This window comes from Branchiostoma lanceolatum, chromosome 7 (assembly GCF_035083965.1).
Source record: "Branchiostoma lanceolatum isolate klBraLanc5 chromosome 7, klBraLanc5.hap2, whole genome shotgun sequence".
Taxonomy (NCBI): domain Eukaryota; kingdom Metazoa; phylum Chordata; class Leptocardii; order Amphioxiformes; family Branchiostomatidae; genus Branchiostoma; species Branchiostoma lanceolatum.
This window is the reverse complement of record NC_089728.1, coordinates 4,482,030-4,504,043: the sequence shown is the minus strand read 5'-3', so window position 1 is coordinate 4,504,043 and position 22,014 is coordinate 4,482,030. Positions and strand designations below refer to the sequence as shown.

At 40.4% G+C, this 22,014-nt stretch overlaps 3 protein-coding genes across 10 annotated transcripts in view; 2 read left to right on the top strand and 1 right to left on the bottom strand.

Annotated features, from left to right (window-relative positions):
* The first annotated feature begins 249 nt into the window (after positions 1-249).
* LOC136438755 (transport and Golgi organization 2 homolog) lies at positions 250-8,532 on the top strand. 2 transcript variants are annotated; one of them, XR_010756458.1, is made up of 3 exons: positions 250-566; positions 2,172-3,196; positions 7,145-8,532. XR_010756458.1 is itself a non-coding variant. In XM_066433673.1 (2 exons), exons 1-2 carry the CDS (start codon positions 392-394, stop codon positions 2,870-2,872), a joined length of 876 nt encoding a protein of 291 aa, XP_066289770.1. In that variant the 5' UTR covers positions 250-391; the 3' UTR covers positions 2,873-3,410. The 2 variants fall into 2 exon arrangements, 1 of the variants encoding a protein (XP_066289770.1); XM_066433673.1 differs by lacking the exon at positions 7,145-8,532 and having other exon boundaries at positions 2,172-3,410.
* On the top strand, positions 5,793-8,532 carry LOC136438329 (transport and Golgi organization 2 homolog). Its single transcript, XM_066433093.1, has 2 exons — positions 5,793-5,796; positions 6,123-8,532. Exons 1-2 carry the CDS (start codon positions 5,793-5,795, stop codon positions 6,821-6,823), a joined length of 705 nt encoding a protein of 234 aa, XP_066289190.1. The 3' UTR covers positions 6,824-8,532.
* LOC136438753 (rhophilin-1-like) overlaps positions 8,308-22,014 on the bottom strand; it is a 36,214-nt gene continuing 22,507 nt past the window's right edge. For 2 of the 7 annotated variants that reach the window (XM_066433668.1, XM_066433666.1), the window contains exons 4-15: positions 21,527-21,602; positions 21,096-21,173; positions 20,756-20,880; positions 18,013-18,179; positions 17,313-17,500; positions 16,874-17,030; positions 15,849-15,956; positions 14,775-14,969; positions 14,165-14,241; positions 13,607-13,753; positions 13,006-13,164; positions 8,308-11,246 (exon numbers count right to left, since the gene is read on the bottom strand). In XM_066433668.1, the coding sequence (XP_066289765.1) occupies positions 11,040-11,246; positions 13,006-13,164; positions 13,607-13,753; positions 14,165-14,241; positions 14,775-14,969; positions 15,849-15,956; positions 16,874-17,030; positions 17,313-17,500; positions 18,013-18,179; positions 20,756-20,880; positions 21,096-21,173; positions 21,527-21,602 (1,684 nt within the window). In that variant the 3' untranslated portion in view covers positions 8,308-11,039. Of the gene's footprint in view, positions 11,247-11,604; positions 11,650-11,955; positions 11,974-12,257; positions 12,362-13,005; positions 13,165-13,606; positions 13,754-14,164; positions 14,242-14,774; positions 14,970-15,848; positions 15,957-16,873; positions 17,031-17,312; positions 17,501-18,012; positions 18,180-20,755; positions 20,881-21,095; positions 21,174-21,526; positions 21,603-22,014 lie in introns of all 7 variants that reach the window. The other 5 variants (XM_066433670.1, XM_066433669.1, XM_066433671.1 and 2 more) reach the window with 5 other exon arrangements.

Below are 22,014 nucleotides of genomic sequence, written 5' to 3'. Positions count from 1 at the left end.
AATTAGCATATAGATTAACGTTGTCTCAATTTTTGCATACTAGGGACAACATAGATTGACGGTACCACAGACGAGATTTGGAATCATTTTTTTTTTAGAACAGATCATCATTTGCTTTGGCTAATTGCTTTTATAAAAAAAGTATTTACTTATTGCTGCCAGGCTGATTGCTGCCGTCTTCTGATATCTGATTGAATAGCTGGACTAAATTGAATTTGCATATTTGTGACAACTCAAAGTACTACCATTTCGAGCAGACGACATTTGGGACATTTCCGGTGTTTGTGACAGTTCCTCATTCTTCACCACAAATTGTGTCCTCTGTCTCCCTGCATAGCTTTGATTGAACGCCGTACTTTGGAAGAAAACAAGGGGTATCAAGACTATAAACATGTGTATTCTTTTTCTGAAGCTTGACCCTGCTGGTACCGTCACAGGTGCACCAGGTGGTCGGTACAAGGTCGTCCTGGCCGCCAACAGAGACGAGTACTACAGCCGACCTGCCAAACCCGCACACTTCTGGGGAGAAAACCCGCGGGTTCTGAGCGGCCTGGACATGGAACCGGGTAGGTGGAATTACATGTATCCGTTCTTACATGTGTGCTAGTATTCTAATACTCTACTGAGCTCTGTTTAGCTACGTATTGCCCCCCCCCCCCCCCCCCACACACGCCCACACACACCTAGCCTATGACTTGCTATAACGTATGGTGGTAACGTCAGGTGTGGGCCTCTTGTGGGCTACGTGAGGCACGCTAGAGTCATTCGTCAAAGGTCAGGCTTATGAAAATCAATATTATGCTTCCAAGTACGCCCTGGTAGGTAGGGATTCTACTCTACTCTACTCTACTCTTTTTTTCAGATTTAATATTTTGCTTCGATGAACATGGAGGTTTTATCAAAACCTCCTTGAGGCATCCTCGTCCACCAGGACCTTTCCGCTCTACATTACATCGCTCGCGGAAAAGGCCCTGGTAACACGGGGTGGCATCCATGGTTATTGCAGGTCGAGCCTCCAAAACAGCTTCAGCCAATCAGAGGGGTTAAAACCCATTTGCTTCCACTCATCGGAAGCAAACGCGCAAAGAACGCTGGGAAGCTATCAACCAATCAGGTTACGTGTTACGGCTAGCTCATTAATTATTTATGAGCTACAACTGCCGTTTGTCCCAAATAAGGGTTAGCTCATTAACTATTCATTAGCTACAACTGCCGTTTGTCCCAAATAAGGATTAGCTCATTAATTATTCATCAGCAAGTCTCGTCGACCTGCAATAACCATGGATGCCATCCCGTGTTACCAGGGCCTTTTCCGCGAGCGATGTAATGTAGAGCGGAAAGGTCCTGGTGGACGAGGATGCCTTGAGGCAACAAATATAATGTAAAACTGAAAAACAAACAAGCAAACAAACATCATATTTTGATCATACAGATATGATATTATTAAGAGGACCTTGGATTGGTGGGTCTGTTTATATCACCTTTAATTCTTTTGCAGCAAAAATGAGAAGAGCATGTTGCAAAACAATTCCATGACATGGATCTGACATCACTCAGATGTCAGATCCATAATCTTATGTCCCTTGCCAGCCGCCCACCCAAAAAGGCTTTAGGGTTGGCAATTTTTTGCTAGCGTCGGTTTGGTATTAAACTGGAAACACAAGATTTTACCCACCAGGATTAATGTTAGGTGTGGTACATGAGACCTGTGAGAGCCATTCAGAATTTAGGTCAACAGCGCCAGTAGTAAATAGTAGTACCATATTAAAAGTTAGTGGACTAGACATCCTACGAATACAGCAGTGGTCTAAGTAATAGGCAATATTCTGGATAACAGAATTATGGGTGACGCAGGGGGCAGGCGACAAATTGCCATGACAACGGTACTGTGTGAAGTCCAGTCTGTGTTGTCATGACAATGATTATGGCCTGTTCCCTGCATTACCCAGAGTTCTTTGTTTTTCTCAGCATGCAAAGGATTCTAAAATGTTATGATAATGACATCAGTTACTCTGTATTAAATACTATCATAATAAAATGAAATATCTTTCTACAGAATTTTGTAACTCATTCATCTTTAGAAACCTGTGTGAGAATAGCCTATGTGCATTTTTCTCTGACCTGAATTGTGATTATGGACATAAGTATCATGTGCTCTCTTTAACTTTAAGGAAGGGAAGGAGGCACCTGGATTGGTATTGCAGAAACAGGTCGGGTGTCAGCCATTACCAACATCCTGCAGCCCGCACCAGATCCCAACGCAAAAGGAAGGGGACGTCTCATCACTGACTTCTTAAGAGGGGACCAAACACCGCTGGCATATCTTGAAGAACTCGCTAAAGAGGGACACCTATTCAATGGTTTTAACCTGGTGACTATGGATCTCACCCAAGATACAAATCTAGCATATTACAGCAACGTTTCTCAAGACGGTCCGAAAGTCTTGTCTCCAGGACAGCATGTCATAAGTAACTCCCTACTCCACACACCATTTCAAAAGGCAAGCAACGGGAAGAAGTTATTCCAGGAGGTTCTACAAGAGAAGGAGAAAGGTAACAAAGATGCTTTCATTGAGAGTCTGTTGCAACTCCTTGATAACAACGTGCAATTTCCTGATGACCCACAAGTGAAGTTGCAGGGAACTCATTTACCAGACACAGTTCGAAACGGGTACACAGCCATCCGCGTGCGGACGCCAAGAGCGGCTAACTACGGAACAAGAACGAATACGATCATTCTGGTTGATCAGGATAATCACGTCACTTTCCTGGAGAAGACGATGAAACAGCCTATTGACATTGACAGTCCTGAGTGGGAGGTAAACAAGTTTGAATTTGACATCGGGCCAAGGCTGACTAAATCGCACATCTAGCAGTTTGTGTTACACAGACATTACATTGCAATAGAAAAATTCTACTTGTAAGAATTGTGGAAACAAAAAATGTCATAGTAACCAGTAAATATAACAAAGCTAGCAAATACGGACAGGTTCTTGTTTTAGTGTAATTTATGTCAGGTAAAAAAATTGTAAATAGGTGACATAATTGGAAGGAGTAAAAATTACATGTTGTTATTGAGTACTATCGGTACATGTATTTATCATTTTATGTCAGGAACTTCAGGTGGTAGTGAAGGGTCCACTAGTAATCCATGATGGTACTGATAGACAGCTTTTGCCTAACTAGTTGACGGATATGTGTGGGTGATGAGAAGGTGTCAAAATCCTAAGATGGCGGCACCTGTTGGATGCCAACAATCATGAAACAGGTTTCTTTTATTGCTAGGTTTCAATCACATTCAATCAGCTCCTTGCTCATCACAATCCTGTAACTATTGACAAAAATGCACCTGCATGCATGTGAAAGAATACATACAGAAGACTCCCTGATCAAAAATGAACAATTCCTGAAATATTTTTGTTGAGGATTACATCTACATGTCTTTGCTGGTCTCTAACTGCAACATTTCTGTGTACAAGCTTTGTTCACAAATGTAATTCTCAACAAAAATGTTTCAGGAATTATTCATTTTTGATCAGGGAGTCTTTTTGTTAGAAAAGATGGTGAGGTAAACATCCTTGTGGATGGTGCCTTTCTTAAAGTTGAAGTAATTGCTTTAATTTGGTTACGTGGCATTTAGATGTTAATAACATTTGTATGTATTCAAGCCTAATAGATATAATGTAGTGATGTAATAGCTTACTATAGCTTTCCCATAAGTTCAAGAGAGTACAACCTAAGTTTGATGTTGGTATCATTTCAACAAGTCAAAATCTGTGACTAGAGGAAGGTAGTTGTGTTGTACATACATGTATCTTGCAAGGTTACTATGGCACAACAAACAGGCCAAAACCCCACCTAAATCTACCTCCTTTTTGCTATAGCATACTCACTTTTCAAAAGTTTTATAGATCACCTTTTGTCATTTTACGTCTCTACAACAGCAATTTGCCCCTTGCGGCATATTGCCGATTACCAGCTGGTCTAGCTTTGGTAGCTTTGGTCAATTTTTCTTACTATTTTGGGGACTGTTTGCCAACGATGTTATCTTAACTTATGCCATTCATTATCACATTACTCAAACAGAAAAAATCAGACATTTGTGAATGTTTTGAAACAAAGTTCTTTGCACACAACCAAGCGTTTTTGCTTAGCGGATGTTTCGGTTACTTGACTGACTGGTTCTACTTCGCACTGCAATCTTCAGACTCATTCTTCACACTGCAGCAGAGACACCTTGCTACAGTGCGAAGTCAAAGCACGGGCTATAGGCTATGATACAATGTATTTATGTTGGGGACCCGCCGTGGTGCATGTTTTCGCTCACATGCTGCCGACGACGGTTTCTCCCTGTCATCCTTTGCGTCGCTCACTCCGGAAATTCTCCCGTCATTAGCGCAACATCACGATCGGAACTTCAGCAGCTATTCAACGATAATGCCTTTGCCTACTGCCTGTGGTCAAAGCAGTCAGTATTGCCCTGAGAAAGGTGACAGACGGTAAAACACTTGGTTGTGTACAAACAACTTTGTTATCCAGCGACTAAGTAACCTGATGAAACTATTCACAAATTTGAAAAAAATAAAGCTGACAACTGGAAGCATAAATTTCATTTCTTCATACTTTATTCAGTGCTCAATATCTTTTGGTTAACTTAGAGTAAAATTACAACTTTAAATATGACATGATGTATTCTTAACAGATTTAGATATTTCACTAGTAGTAGATATGAAAATTGTGGTATACAGGATGGATATAATACATGTAACATTCAACAGTTTTTGAACTGTTATTTTGCATTGATAAGCCAGTGCAAATATACAGAGCCACATCTGTTCCATGAAAAAGAGACCTTTCTTATTCCTTTCTGTCTATTTTGAAAATACATGGTATGATAACCACCTCTTGCTTTAATATCATTAATATATACAAATCACTGTTGCAAGCATAATACTTTTGGTAATACATTACATGAAGAAGTTGTAAAGTTTTCCTTAATCTTGCACATTAAGTCTTGATGAAAAAAATTCTGAATATCCAAAACATCCTACTAGTTATAAATATCTAAGTTAAAACATATCTATTATGTGTAACAACTCTGTAAAGGAAAGATGGACAATATGACTATCTGTACATTATAATGCTGGTAAGAACATATTAGGTTTTGTGGGTGATTTAGCATTTTTACTGGGACTAATGGTAAGCATTGTCTTGGCATGTAACACTTTTTCTGATGATTAACAAAAGAAATTATTTTTGAAAATGACAACAAATTGGGTCAGTGGCCTGCTAATCCACATCCCTCCCCTTCCACCGCCTTTTACCTCCCCAACTGAAGTCAGGTACCCATTTTTACACCTGGCTGGAGTGAGGAAAGTCATGTAAAGTACCTTTCCCAAGGACACCAGCTACCAGGAATGCCAGAAATCCCTCTCAATCTGGTGTCCGCTAGCTGAGCTGGTGAGCATGTTGCAAAACAATTCCATGACATGGATCTGACATCACTCAGATGTCAGATCCATAATCTTATGTCCCTTGCCAGCCGCCCACCCAAAAAGGCTTTAGGGTTGGCAATTTTTTGCTAGCGTCGGTTTGGTATTAAACTGGAAACACAAGATTTTACCCACCAGGATTAATGTTAGGTGTGGTACATGAGACCTGTGAGAGCCATTCAGAATTTAGGTCAACAGCGCCAGTAGTAAATAGTAGTACCATATTAAAAGTTAGTGGACTAGACATCCTACGAATACAGCAGTGGTCTAAGTAATAGGCAATATTCTGGATAACAGAATTATGGGTGACGCAGGGGGCAGGCGACAAATTGCCATGACAACGGTACTGTGTGAAGTCCAGTCTGTGTTGTCATGACAATGATTATGGCCTGTTCCCTGCATTACCCAGAGTTCTTTGTTTTTCTCAGCATGCAAAGGATTCTAAAATGTTATGATAATGACATCAGTTACTCTGTATTAAACACTATCATAATAAAATGAAATATCTTTCTACAGAATTTTGTAACTCATTCATCTTTAGAAACCTGTGTGAGAATAGCCTATGTGCATTTTTCTCTGACCTGAATTGTGATTATGGACATAAGTATCATGTGCTCTCTTTAACTTTAAGGAAGGGAAGGAGGCACCTGGATTGGTATTGCAGAAACAGGTCGGGTGTCAGCCATTACCAACATCCTGCAGCCCGCACCAGATCCCAACGCAAAAGGAAGGGGACGTCTCATCACTGACTTCTTAAGAGGGGACCAAACACCGCTGGCATATCTTGAAGAACTCGCTAAAGAGGGACACCTATTCAATGGTTTTAACCTGGTGACTATGGATCTCACCCAAGATACAAATCTAGCATATTACAGCAACGTTTCTCAAGACGGTCCGAAAGTCTTGTCTCCAGGACAGCATGTCATAAGTAACTCCCTACTCCACACACCATTTCAAAAGGCAAGCAACGGGAAGAAGTTATTCCAGGAGGTTCTACAAGAGAAGGAGGAAGGTAGCAAAGATGCTTTCATTGAGAGTCTGCTGCAACTCCTTGATAACAACGTGCAATTTCCTGATGACCCACAAGTGAAGTTACAGGGAACTCATTTACCAGAAACAGTTCGACACGGGTACACAGCCATCCGCGTGCGGACGCCAAGAGCGGCTAACTACGGAACAAGAACCAATACCATCATTCTGGTTGATCAGGATAATCACGTCACTTTCCTGGAGAAGACGATGAAACAGCCTATTGACATTGACAGTCCTGAGTGGGAGGTGAACAAGTTTGAATTTGACATCGGGCCAAGGCTGACTAAATCGCACATCTAGCAGTTTGTGTTACACAGACATTACATTGCAATAGAAAAATTCTACTTGTGAGAATTGTAGAAACAAAAAATGTCATAGTAACCAGTAAATATAACAAAGCTAGCAAATACGGACAGGTTCTTGTTTTAGTGTAATTTATGTCAGGTAAAAAAATTGTAAATAGGTGACATAATTGGAAGGAGTAAAAATTACAAAACTACTATCGGTACATGTATTTATCATTTTATGTCAGGAACTTCAGGTGGTAGTGAAGGGTCCACAAGTAATCCATGATGGTACTGATAGACAGCTTTTGCCTAACTAGTTGATGGATATGTGTAGGTGATGGGAAGGTGTCAGAATCCCAAGATGGCAGCACCTGTTGGATGCCAACAATCATGAAACAGGTTTCGTTTATATAATTATTGCTAGGTTTCAATCACATTCACTCACCTCCTTGCTTATCACAATCCTGTATTACATGTACTTAATTAAACTATGAACAAAAATCCACACTGTATGCATGTGAAAGAATACATACAAAAATATAGTGTGCAAGCTTTGTTCACAGAAATGTTGCAGTTAGAGACAAGCACAGACATATAGATGTAATCCTCAACGAAAAATTTCAGGAATAATTCATTTTTGATCAGGGAGTCTTTTTATTCGAAAAAATGGTGAGGTAAACATCCTTGTAGAAGGTGCCTTTCTTAAAGTTGAAGTAAATTGCTTTAATTTGGTTATGTGGCATTTAGATGTTAATTACATTTGTATGTATTCAAGCCTAATAGATATAATGTAGTGATGTAATAGCTTACTATAGCTTTCCGATAAGTTCAAGAGAGTACAACCTATGTTTGATGTTGGTATCATTTCAACAAGTCAAAATCTGTGACTAGAGGAAGGTAGTTGTGTTGTACATACATGTATCTTGCAAGGTTACTATGGCACAACAAACAGGCCAAAACCCCACCTAAATCTACCTCCTTTTTGCTATAGCACACTCACTTTTCAAAAGTTTTATAGATCACCTTTTGTCATTTTACGTCTCTACAACAGCAATTTGCCCCATGCGGCATATTGCAGATTACCAGCTGGTCTAGCTTTGGTCAATTTTTCTTACTATTTTGGGGACTGTTTGCCAATGATGTTATCTTGTGCCATTCATTATCACATTACTCAAACAGAAAAAAATCAGACCTTTGCAAATGTTTTGAAACAAGGTTCTTTGCACACAACCAAGCGTTTTTGCCTAGCGGATGTTTCGGTTACTTAACTGACTGGTTCTACTTTTCACTGCAATCTTCAGACTCATTCGTCACGCTGCAGCAGAGACACCTAGCTGCAGTGCGAAGTCAAAGCAGTCAGTATTGCCCTGAGAAAGGTGACAGACGGTAAAACACTTGGTTGTGTTCAAACAACTTTGTCATCCAGCGACTTAACAAACTGATGAAACTATTCACAGATTATTTTTAATTATCAAAGCTGACAACAACAAGCACACATTTCATTTCTTCATACTTTATTCAGTGCTCAATATCTTCTGGTTAACTTAGAGTAAAATTACAACTTTAAATATGACATGATGTATTCTTAACAGATTTACATATTTCACTAGTAGATATGAAAGTTGTGGTATACAGCATGGATATAATACATGTAACAATCAACAGTTTTTAAACTGTTATTTTGCATTGATAAGCCAGTGCAAATATACAGAGCCACATCTGTTCCATGAAAAAGAGACCTTTCTTATTCCTTTCAGTTTATTTTGGAAATACATGGTATGATAACCACCTCTTGCTTTAATATCATTAATATATACAAATCACTGTTGCAAGCATAATACTTTTGGTAATACATTACATGAAGAAGTTGTAAAGTTTTCCTTAATCTTGCAGATTAAGTCTCGAAGAAAAAAATTCTGAATATCCAAAACATCCTACTTGTTATAAATATCTAAGTTAAAACATATCTATTATGTGTAACAACTCTCTAAAGGAAAGATGGACAATATGACTATCTGTACATTTATAATGCTGGTAAGAAGATATAAGGTTTTGTGGGTGATTTAGCATTTTTACTGGAACTAATGGTAAGCATTGTCTTGGCTTGTAACACTTGTTCTGACGATTAACAAAAGAAATTTATTTGAAAATGACAACAAAATTTTGTAGGAAATTGGGACAGTGGCCTGCTAATCCACATCCCTCTCCTTCCACCGCCTTTTATCTCCCCAACCAAAGTCAGGTACCCATTTTCACACCTGGCTGGAGTGAGGAAAGTCATGTAAAGAACCTTTCCCAAGGACACAAGCTACCAGGAATGCCAGAAATCCCTCTCAATCTCGAGTCCGCTAGCCTGGCCACTCTGACATTTATTGCTCCCACTATGGCTGTGATTGTAAGTATAAAAACTGGCAAGACTTCTGAGCAGTCATGTTGGTCATGAAAATATATCACTGTCTGTATCTTTGTAAATACAAAACATTCATGATTCACTACAGTTTCCTATATTGAGCTTGAAGGTATAGAGCAGATATATCCTTGCTGTCCATTGTATTTACTTCACACTATGTAAATATCACAAAATACGCCTTTGCTGGCTAATCAGCTATTGTGATAGTAGCAGAATTGTTTTGTTGTTTTTTCAAATTACTTTATCTGTTTGTTCTTTGTCATCATGTTGGTACCAACATCAACTTACTGCACATGAACGCCACCTAGTGACAACATTCAGAAGTGCACCTGACAAATCAGGCATTGTCATATCTCATTGACAGTCCACAGACTAGACTGCCTGCACAACATTCATTTTGATTGGATGTTTCGACTAACATGTCACCTCACAAGCCAACAGGCTGTTGCCATACAAAAATTACAGGTGTGATATAGTGTATTCAGCATACATTTACACATGCAACCATCAAAATCTGTAGAAAGTTGCATAGTTACCACATGACCCTATTATACATCAAAAAGTTTTCTCCACATTCAGAGATATAACAATAAGTTAGATACAAACTGTACTTCAAAATCATTACATACTTCATCTAGAATGTGCAAGTAACAATCTGTACATTTCCTATCAAGGTTATTAGTTAGCAGCTTCCCAGCTTTTTCTATCTTCAGGGCCAGCTCTCTGTAGGTTATATCAAGAAGGTTTAATCTACATTAAACCTCCTTGGTTATACACAAACCCTGTTTAACATTAAACCCTGTTTTACAGAATGATATAAGCAATGTCGGTGACAACTGACAACAATGTATTTTCTGTTCTATTCGTCATGAAAACTTATTGGGAAATGAACCTATCCATTAATAAATCATTCAGCAATGTTGGCCAAACATAAAGAGACTTAAGGGTCATATACAATACCAGTTATTGACATACATTACAAGAAGAGCTATCACTGTTTTTAAGGCAAGGGTTTGAGCATTGAGGCAATACAGTAGTCTGTTACTAGATCAGATTAAAAATACCTGTACAAATGCATAAAATACCTATTTCACTGTTAAAACATGGAGCCATAATTTATCTTCTTCTTCCTTCCTGCACACTACATTTTGTTCTAGTATTTCGCTCTATGATTTTATATCTAGCAGTCGTGCCTAGGAAAAGTAACATCGACAACTGATAGCATGTTCACCTTATCTGACCACCCCTCTTAAAAATCAGAGTGGAAAAGTCCTTAACCTTTGTTGCATCAGGGTCATAATTTGGGGCATACCATGTGGCAATGTAGGGGGTAGCATTTAGAACCACAGACTCCCATTGAGGGTATACTTTAGTTTAGCATTTTGGACTTTCACACTTCGTAACGGGGGTGGTCAGCTAGGGTGGCTAATGAATAGTCTCCAAGCAGATCTATTGGTGGCGAGGCAGTAACAAAAGGGCCAGTATCAGGTGGCTTTTGATACTGGTTGGCCCTTTTGATACTGCCTTCCCACTGATAGATCTGCTTGGAGATTTGCTAACAGGGCTGTCTCCAGCTTTCGATTTTTTTTCGTCCCACTAATTCTTTGAGATCCAATGTTTTAATTTTCGTTGTAAAATCCGTCATTTTAAGCCTACAAAAATGCATTTTCATCAATTTCATGTCATAAAGTTCCCATTTTTGGGACGGACAGGGTGACATCTTTTTCCGTCCCAACAAGCAAATTTCCGTCCTGGGACAGAGGGACAGGTCCCGGAGACAGCCCTGGCTTGGAGATTCGCTAATGAGACCGTATCTTGACTACCACATGCAGCTTTCCCTGTTGGAGTTGATCTGCGCCCGCGACTGCACCGACAACTGGCTGTGCGACTTCTCCCGCCTGCGGAACCCCCAGCTGAACCGCTTGCTGTTGGTCGACCCGGTCTCGGACGTGGTGGGAGAGCTCTCCTTCCTCATCATCTCTCGCTGACTAAGGCTGCTGGACCGGCCGTTCTGGTCGTTGCTCTGCTAGAGAAGGCAAAACACGAAGTTCAGAATCAAAATTCAACCTTTGAAGATGTTCCCACAATGCTAATCTATAGCTGCAACCCACCTTCAGAAAACATTCCACCTAGCAGTGCAGTAAGGTACTGCAGCAGGCTATGCAACCCAAGCACCAGCAAAGTCCCCAAGCTCCCAACTACTAATAGACCGCTACTGACTATCACAATTAGCAGTTCAGCCAATGATAGCATGGCAATTCGGCCAATGAGAGAGTGGCTGGCAGATGATAGCATATAGCATAAACAATGTACCTGAATATCACAAACACCTCCAAACAACAAAATCCCAAAACAACACCAAGAATACTGGTCAACCTGCTTACTTAAATGGAAAGCATATCATAATACACAGGCGCACTTCCCTGTGCCTGAAATAAAAAATGTTTGGATTGAGATACCATCAAGACAATGAATCACACTGAAAGAAAACACTCCCCCAAGCAGTGCAGTAAGGTACTGCAATTTACAGAACATGCCATTCCATATATATTTGTATCAAAAGCCAGGTATATGCAGTCTCAATCTTCTTGTTTCTACCTCTGCAGAATAGTAAACAGTATTTCTTGCACCCCCTCCCTCAAGCTGAGCAAAGTCAGTCAGAAGTAAGAATGAAAACAACAGCCTACAACACAGTTAGATAAGTGAAACACTGCCTAGAGCAGCAAGGGACTTACTGAGCAAGTTGTCACTCACTTTACAAATGTAAGCAGAGAGGGAAAAAATGTAATACAAGGTCTGTTAGTGGATAATGGAGTTAGCCATCGTTGGTGCCTTAGCATTTGCAACACGTCATGGTGACAGTATACACTCGTTCAATACTTAAATAAAAGGAAGCTAGGGTCGGCAAGTTTTTGCTAGGGTCAGTTGGATAACCAGAAACACAACATTTGTTTCCCTAGGCCTTAGAAGCACAGCAGTGTTTAGGGAAGTTTAGCGGGTGAGAAAAAAGGTTGTATGTAGACGGTAGAGTACTAACAGGATGGGCTGTTGTCACTACAAGTACTGGCATCCACAAGACATGGGCATCACCACGGAACCTTCTTCTGACTCAGGGGGGGACCAACACATCAGGAGGTGGGGCTACTCATGAGGGGGGGGTCAGGGGATAGACAAAAGGAAGGAAAACATTGGGGAAGAGGAAACGAGAGAGTAAGAAAAGAAATACAGAGAAAGGAAGACAGAAATTTGACTAAGGTCACAACAAGTAAATTTTATGGATGACATTAGCAAGCGCATTGATCTTCCCCTGAATTTGAATTAATGTCATCCACAAAATTTACTTACTGTGTGTGGCCTAACATACATGTACATATTTGAACATAAATCTTCTATTTTTTCAGTTTTCTTAGTAGAGTAGACTGAACACATGTACAGAAACAAGTCATCAAATACATGTAGTGAACACTGCAAGAAATGGCCTCGGATCCTGACGTATCCGGACAGGAGAACTCGGAGATCCGGAACCTCAGATCTGTAAGAATCCAGACGGATACAGGGGCCGTATTGTACTAAAACAACTTAAATTTCCCTGAATAACTCGCATGTGTAAGTGGTATACCACATCAGGGTACCACTTGCATATTTAGTTTAATGAAGGTAAATTTCCTGTAACCGCCTGGATTCTTACAGATCTGAGGTTCCGGATCTCCGGATCTCGTGTCCGGATGCCATTTCATGCAGTGGAAGATGTACCAAGTAGTACAGGCTGATATATTGTGTCTCACCTGAGGGTGCAGGTAGTCACGACCCTGCGGGGTCACGACCTGCATGCTGACCTGCTCCCCACAGCTCAGGATGAGGTTAATGACCTCGTGGTGCTTCCCCCACTTCACGTTCCGCCCGTCCACCGCCACGATAAAGTCGCCTGGCTTCACTCCGCCTTGCTGTGGCAAAGAAATTCAAGGAAAATCATTAGATTATGTTAGACATCCAGGTAATAAGGAGAAAATAGGAGATATATATTAAGAAACTGATGTAAAATGTTAACAACACATTCTTACATCAACTGTTTTAAAGCCTTAATCTGTTAACAGAGCATGAAGAACAGGAAGTCAGTAAGAAAATTTGCAAGACTCTTTGGAATTCTGTTTCAAATATCATCACTCAGATCAAAAATTTCCCTTGTCAAAATAGTTCATTGAAAAGCATCTCAAAAAAGCATGGGAAAAATGCCCAAAGGTATACTTATATATGATTATAGTGTAAGTCAGTGAAAGGAATGTCAATAAAATCATTCTGTTCAACAGCATTGAGAAGTGCTTTCATGTGTTTCTCTGCAGTTCTGCCAATGCCTGCTAGGGAGAGCAGTTGAAGCATAACTCTTACCGCAGCTTTGCTGCCAGGCTCCACCTCTGCTACGATGACTGGCGAGTCTCCTCTTAGTACGAACCCAAAGCCCTGTTCGCCCTTCTCCATCCCACACGTTCTGGGCACACTCCACTGGTTTCTGGCTGAGAACACTGCAAGAGGGCCCTGTAAGTGAAACAAGATTCTGTAAGACACAAATCTCTATGAAGTTTGTTTGTTTGAACCTTTGTTATTCATGATAAGCTCAAATCCGCACGCAGGTCGCTTTTCATTGAGGTCATGAAGGAAGAGGTAAGGGTCATATACAATATAGCAGAGATACACAGTCAAGTAATTATGGTGCTTGCAGTGTGGGCTAAGGTGTTTGATACCCTCTTTACCAGGAATAGCAATTTCTTTAAAACCTGCTCCCATCTATGTCCAAGAAGTTGTTTGTTACAACACGCCTTCCCAGCGGTAACAAGACCTGGTGAGTCTTACTTACAACTTTAGAGAAACCATGATGCAACACCACAGCTACATCAAAAATGTAAATCTGTTACATGCATTCGTATGTAGAAAAAAAAATCATCTTACCAGTCTGTGGAAAATGTCCACTACTTTGACGTTTGCAAAGTTGGGTGGTTTGATCTCTGGTCTCTGGTGGGTTTTAGCTGTAAAAGAATGGAAAGTCTGTTATGGTACATGTACATGGATGGGAAAGATATACTGATAACATCTACTTCAAATGCATTGATTTTTACACATATATGTTCCTTGTACAGTACAATGCTTGAATACTTGTAAAGTCAATGCAACATCCCAAGAATAGGGTACAATACTGTTGCACAACACCCTTAAACTATGGACTCCAGGAAGAATAGTGGTGTTACACTAATGGAGATCTAATAAACCAAACCAAACCAAAGCAAACTAGCAAATGAAAAATAAATGCAGAAACACAGTCTAAAAACAATACCTCCAAGTAAATTAGCATCTGATTAACAACTAGTTCTATCACCTCTGAACTGCACTTCCTGCCACTTCAGGAGAGAGAGTCAGACGTTTGCAGTCATCTTCTGGCACTCAAATAACTAGACACACACCAACCCAAACAAGCACACACACACATCAAAAACACAGACTCTGCACACAGAGTCAACAACAGCATCTTTTTTCCTCTTCTTCTTCAAAACCAGGTACTCACGCTGTATCCTTGGAGCGATGACCTCATCATAGAACTCGTCCTCTTCCTCCACGTCGCTATATTTGGTCATGGACTTGTTGTGGGCCTCCTTCAGGATGGTGCCCAGTGTGTCGATCTGCCGCAGCTTCTTGCACATCCGGTGGACTCTCAGCGCATCCTCGTGTAGGATCAGGGCTTCCCGTAGGTGCGCTTTACCTGGGAGCGACAAGACAGTTACTGTTATTCTTGATTTGTTAACGGTAACTTAATTTGTGTGGTCACTAGTCGAATGCTAAAATTTCATCACTGCAAATATTTGATTACGAACGTTTCAGACAGTGATGTTTGTTCCCACCGTTAAAATCAAATGCTGTCAACTACTTTCTTTCCCCCCAACCGCTATAATCACCAACCCCAATTTTAAATGTGTAGGATCAGGGCTTCCTGCAGGTGCACTTTACCTGGGCGTGACAAGGCAGTCACTGTTATTCTTGATTTGTTAACGGTAACTTAATTTTAGCTACTTTAACCATCTCTAGTAGACGACTAAAATTTCAACATTGCAAATAATTGATTACGAACATTTCAGGCAGTGATGTTTCTTCCCACCGTTAATATCAAATGCCATTAACTAATCCCTAACACCAACGATATCTATACTAAACGGATTTACAGTACATTACATGACAGTAGAGATCTCTTGACAAGGATTTAGACTTTCATCGGAAACTCTATAACTTCTCAGTAATGCCTGAATTTTGACCTGTGGACCTTAAACCAACATGATATGAACCTTGAGCCACAACTATCATATTCTTTTATTAGACTACAATAGAGGACATACCAGTCTTAAACAAAAATATTATTCTTGCATTGACCTACATGACACCCCAAAAATTTCTTGCTTGTATGACTACTGTGCTACAGAATTGTTTAAAATGCTGTGAAATCCTCCTTTTCCCTCCTACCACAAAATAAAACCGTTGCGAAAGTAAATGCATTTACAGTACATATGTGACTGCCTTTCATCAAAGATCTTCTTGACCATAACTTTGTAGACCTGACTCTAGTGCCCTCTGTGACCTTTAACCTTACCTAGCTGTTTCCTGTCCTCCCTGTCTGTAGCTAGTGGTGAGGAGCTGTCAGCATCCCTCAGGTGTACCTGAGACAGCAGCTTCTCCAACTCATCCTCATCATTATCACCTGCACAGGTAAACAGAACCATATCATATTACTGTTGTAATAGACTCAGGGCTGTCTTCAGGACCCCTCCTTCCATCCCGGGACGGAAATTTGCTTCTTGGGACAGAAAAAAATTCAAACTCTTCCATCCGCAAAATATCAATTTCATGAGATAAAACTGATGAAAATGTAATTTTTAAGCTTAAAATGACAAATTTTACAATGAAAATTTAAAAGAATCAGCTCCCAAACAATGAGTGGGACGGAAAAAAATTTAAAGCTGGAGACAGTCCTCAATAGACTGTATCAAAGCATAAAGACTTTCTTGAGTATTCAAAAACAGACACAAGTCAGTCATGATGCATACAAAGCTCATCTTTTAACAGTTTCAAAGTTTTGTATTCCTGTTGGATTTTCCCTTCTTTACTTTTCCATATTGCTGTAAAAACAGTTGTAATAGACTAGCATAAAGGCTTTCTTGAGTGTTTTGAGTGAGTGTTCCTAAATGCAGAAATCGGGACAGGTACCAACAGATTTATGAGGGTTTTTTTCTGCACAGTCTGTCAAAAAATCCAAAAGATGTGACAATAACAAGTATAAATAATTAATGTAAAGACAAACAAAATAGTTCAGGTTACATGCAACACACATATGAAAGTATGCAGCTAATTGGACTTTGCAATTCATAACAACAAACCAATCAATAGTCCACTGCCTATACAATATACCTTGGGGAGGCATTCAGTAATTGCCGATTCCTCGGAAGAAGGACATTACAGAAGAAGAAGAAGAGAAGCATATTTGTCATTGTCACATCCTTTGGATCTTTTTCAAATACCATACATACACCAACATAAAAACTGTCCATACCTGTCCTGATACAGGTATATTGTACATGCCACGGCCCGTAGGCGAGGTTCAACATAGGAGAATGGTACCTTTCTGGTCGATGAAGCCCACAGCTGCCAGGTAGTGGGACTGTGCCTTGAAGTGTTCTGACTTGACCAACACCATAGAGATCCAGGAGAAGGGCACATAGTCCTTGACAGGAGGCGTGTTCATGGCCTTGTGAACCATGCTGTAAGCTTCAGACACCTGAAGGGAAAACAGTGGTAACGTCATATTTTTGCCTCTGATTTTGTGATCAATGGATCATGTAATGTTTATCAAAACCTTACTTGCATACTTAATGAACTACAACTACCGTAGACATACTAGAAGTTCAAACTCTTAGACTTGGCTGATGTAATGCATTTGATACAACATCCCATGAAACTAGAAAACCAATATTTGCAAGCAAATTTAAAAAATTTCCCTTCCCGTCTCCCAACAGGAGGTTGGAAAATAAAACAAAGATAACATCAAAAACTGACAAACCTTTGCAGACTCCTGAGCCACTGTTAGACAGTTGGTGAGGTTTTCCTCCCACCCGTCCAACACTTTCCTCTCAAACACACACTCCTGCACCTGGGCCAGCATCAGCTTTATCAGCGCCTCTAACGTCTCCAGACCCATGTCCATGCTGGGGGCGTGGCTGAAGTTATCCTGCAGGTACTTAAATGCACCTGAAGGTGGAAGAAGAGCATGTCGTTACCTTTGCCAAGAAGGTTATGTTTTCTGGGCTAAGAGTTTGTTTCTTTGTTTGTCGGATAATCATGATTGGCTGAAGTTATCCTGCAGGTACTTAAATGCACCTGAAGATGGAAGAAGAGCATTTTGTTACCTTTGCCAAGAAGGTTATGCTTCCAGGGCTGAGAGTTTGTTTGTTTGTTTGTCGGATAATCATGATTTGTTTTTTGTACGTAGATAGCTTAACATAGTTAGATGCTCATTCAGTATGTTCATTTTTACTCCAACTCAAAAATAAAATGGACTCCCAAGATTTCCAGCCTTTCACAGTGTTAACAGCAAACGTACAGAATAACAGGACAAATCCTGTAATGAATATGTATAATAAACATGATCCATTTATCTTTAAATACCACACCATGTGTTAAGTATAAGTCTTGTTTCATTTATCTTAAAACACGACACAGCATGTACCATTTAAGTCATGTGGTGAATTCTATTATCTTACCTGCTGCTTTCTGGAAAGCGTCGATTGCAGCGTTGATTCCGTCCTTCTTGGTTCTGTCCTGCTTTGCCCCGATCTGTGTGTAGAGGGCGCCGATGTTGAAGAGCACGCTGCCCTTCTCGAAGGCTACTGTACGCTGGCTGGACGGCACTCCTGTCAGGGAGTCAAACCTGGAAAACACAGAGAGTCTCATCTACAGTGTATCTAAACTAGGTACGTATGTGTGCTGGACTTAGACTAGAGCTGTGTACTGGTACACTGTACCAATACAGTACCGGTACAATCAAATAGGTACAGGTCCAAAATACCTGAACCCTCGTGGACTGGTACTGGACTGGTACTAATCAGGTCAAGCCTGACTCAGGGGATGGCCACTTTGACAAATAAAATTACTATGAAATTACCATTACCATGGCAGTGCACCAAAGCCACATCTATACTATACTCCAGCACATAAAAAACATTTGCAAGGCTTGAGTCAAATTTTCATCTGTGTTTTCATAAAAATAATACAATTAAATATCAAAGACATGTTGTTACCAGTTCAAACATACTTTTGTCCTAATTCAAAATCTACAATTTTCTGAACAGGTAGCTTGGGTACAGGTTTAGGTCCAGACCTGTACATAAACCCGTGTACCTGTACCCGTCCCTAAAATTCACTGCTGGTACTGGGTACCTAGCCTGGATGCCAGATCCCCAATCTCTAAGATATCTATTGTGTGGAGAAGAAGTATGACCAGACCCCCACAAGATAGATATTTTAGAGATTGGGGGCCTGGCATCCAGGCTACTGGGTACCACACAGTACCACGAAAATAATTTAGGTACATATACCGGAGCATCAATGTGCTGGTACTGTACATGAACAGACTTAGACTGATATATATATAACTTTTTCACTGATTTTCTTACTCAAAATTGTTATTCCTACCAAAAAGATTAAAATTTAACACTGGACAAGGATGAAAACATTGGATTCTCTCTATGAGATACTTGAAGCCTGAATAAACTTTCTGTTACTTCATGTTTTTGTCATCATTGAAGAACACAGATTACTTTGTCAAATAGTTCAGTATCTGAATCCAAACCTCTGTACCAGTACCTGTACTTGATGTTACGTTTAGTTACAGTGCATCTCCTTAATCTAAACCTGAAATTACAGTCCCCTTGCCCGAGGAATTCTGTTCCAAGATTTAACTGACAGACAGCAACAGCAACAGCAACAACAACAAGACAGATAATCCTAATATCAACTCACTGGTGAAAGACAATTTCAACTATGTCCTCTTTTTACACTATCAATGGTGACTGCGTGCCTCCAAGTCATGCATTCCGAGGGCTTTATTTGTTTAAACTGGCCATTGCCTCGCCTCCGGCAGAACAGAAAAAGACTTTCAATACTCTAATGCGAGAAGAATTCTCACTATTTCCACATCCATTCGCAGTTGATTATAGGTGACATGTGAGTCAGATTATATCTTGGCATGCCTGGCTATAACTGGCACAGATAAGGCAGAGGAAAATCAATGTCATGTTTCTCATTACAATTTTTTTCAAAAAGGGATTATCTTTTTTTCTCTCTTTAGATTCCGATTAAAGTAAAACAAACACAGTTTAACAGAATGTAAAAATAAAATTCATCAGGACACTAGTATTTTCAACATCATATTATAATCATACGGCATTCTTACATCAAGTGTTCAAAGCCTTAATCTGTTAGAAAATTTGCAAAACCACTTGCGATTCTGTTTTGAAATTTTCATCAACATTTTGTATTGCCAGTGTCTCTTGCCAGTGGTTGACCCAAAAGTTTGCATATTTATGCTAGGCCTAACTGGTACAGATAACTACCAGTACAGATGTTGTAATATGATAAATATGAGCAGTGCTCTAAGGTCACCCATCTGTAACCTTGGGCCCTGTGTGTCCTGCCCTTTGGCCAACAGATGACCTAGAGGTGACTATTGGAAACACAAGATCTGCAGGACACACAGTCCAGGGTGTCACTTAAAAGACCCCTTCATATTCTGGAGGTGGAATTGGTGGATTGGTATTTATCCCCCCCTCTGAGCGGGATTCTGACTGTTCATACCAGGATTCGCGAATCGGGATCACTCATGTGTGTGTGTGTGTGTGTGTGTGTGTGTGTAGGTGTGTATCTGTGTGTGTCTGTATATATTAATGGCGCTGGAAGGGTCACAAAGCCGTTTGGGTGAATTGCATGATCATGAGCTCCACTATTATCAGGGATATATATATACAGTGGCGCTCCTCCATCCTGTTCTGATCCCAGCTCCATCCTGTTGATTTTCAAAGTTAGGGTATTTTTTCCAATTTTTACCCAGCAAAGCCTGTAATTTTGCTCAAAACTAGAAATTTCAGGTGTAAAGCTGAAGTTGCAGAAAATAACTTCCATTATGTTTGAAAAAGGCAAAAGGCAACATCCGCTCTCCTTTTGAGAGTTGTGCGCCCCCTCCAGACCTCCCCCCTCGCGACACGTATCCTGTGCCCGGCACCCTCCCCCCATCCTGCTATATATTTCTGGGGAGATCCCTGTATTATGCAACAGAGGTGAAGTCTGCCGTCGCTGACTGCCTAGTTGTCAATGAAGCATGTACCAAATTGACATGACTCCCGACGACAACCTCAGTCAAAAGCTGTATCTAATTCAGCGTATGTATTACGATGAATAAGTTGATGACAGATTAATAACTAGTTGGTTAAACCACTTGTCTGAACTTACCAGTGAAAGTAGATGCCCAGGTGTCTGTTAGGAGGGAAGAATCTCTTCTCTACGTAGTACAGCTGATTGTAGTACTCCATCAGTAGTTCTATTCCTGCCTCGTCTCTCTCAGGGGTCCGCATAGCCTGCAGAGACAACAATGACGATTAGATTAGGTGGTCCTGGGCCCTGGGGTTAGGGTTATTTGTAGACTTAGAATCTAAAGGTTCTGGATTCAAATCCCTAGCTAGCAGGCACCAACGTTGTAATCAGTCTTACGAAGATTTACTTACAGTACGAAACTATTTTCAGTAGCAAGAAGAAATGTTGGAAGGCAACAATATGGAAGATTCACTCTTACCCTTCTCAAGTCATGTAGTTCCTTCAGTTCTCCGTCATACTCACTGCTGTCCTCGCTGTAGTGTTCCAGGATGAAATCCTGTAGGGACAGACCACAAGTTAGACTTATGTAAGTCACTTGTTTGTAAGTTACTTGTTTGTTACGTTTGTCACAAAGTTTATGTCTTCCCAGTGTTTATTATGCACTCTGTCAATGATAGCCAACATGAACACTGTTACAACTAACACAGAACTGTGCAGCTTATTCTCTTTACGTCACACAGAAATGAGGGTGTGCCTGCCTGTTTTCGTGAGGCATAGCGACCTATCTTAATTCGTGGTAAGTCGTAGTCGGCCTGCTCTTATTCAATGTTAAGCGTTGTCCATAAATTATCCTTTAAGTGTAATTGGTCACTTTAATTCTTAGTAGCACAAATAGGACAAGAGTCTGACCTTGAAAGGAAGGTGAAAGTCCACATCTTTGGTCTCCTTCAGCCCCAGCGGGATCATGGGAGTCGCTCTGCTTTCGCTGCAGGTGGGAACAGGGTAATTAGACATCAGGAACAGGGTAATTAGACATCAAGAACAGGGTATCGTCAGGACAAAACGCTGCCGATAACCTTTGCCTTTCTATTGTCTCTTCTATCTGCTACCAACAGAGATACAGGACATGACATTTACAAATGTGTATGGAGGGATATTTATAGACATTGCAGAATTAGATATCAATCAATGATGTGACTGGTGAGACCACAATGACTTGATCATAAGAATGACATCTGTGTAAGCATGAACTTTCACTCGTTTCAAAAAAAACGTTTGCTACAATAGCTGTAAATCGTACAAAAGCTCCAAAATGAGCAAATATATGCCTCAAGTTCTCAAAATGTTGGCAAACGGGTAGCCTGATGTCAAAATCAAGCTCACCGCCCTGTAACCGC

Excerpts from the sequence above, each read along its gene's own strand:
- LOC136438755 (XM_066433673.1), top strand. The coding sequence starts at position 392 with ATGTGTATTCTTTTTCTGAAGCTTGACCCTGCTGGTACCGTCACAGGT. Across the intron at positions 567-2,171 it reads CGGCCTGGACATGGAACCGG|GAAGGGAAGGAGGCACCTGG; the intron begins GTAGGTGGAATT and ends TTTAACTTTAAG.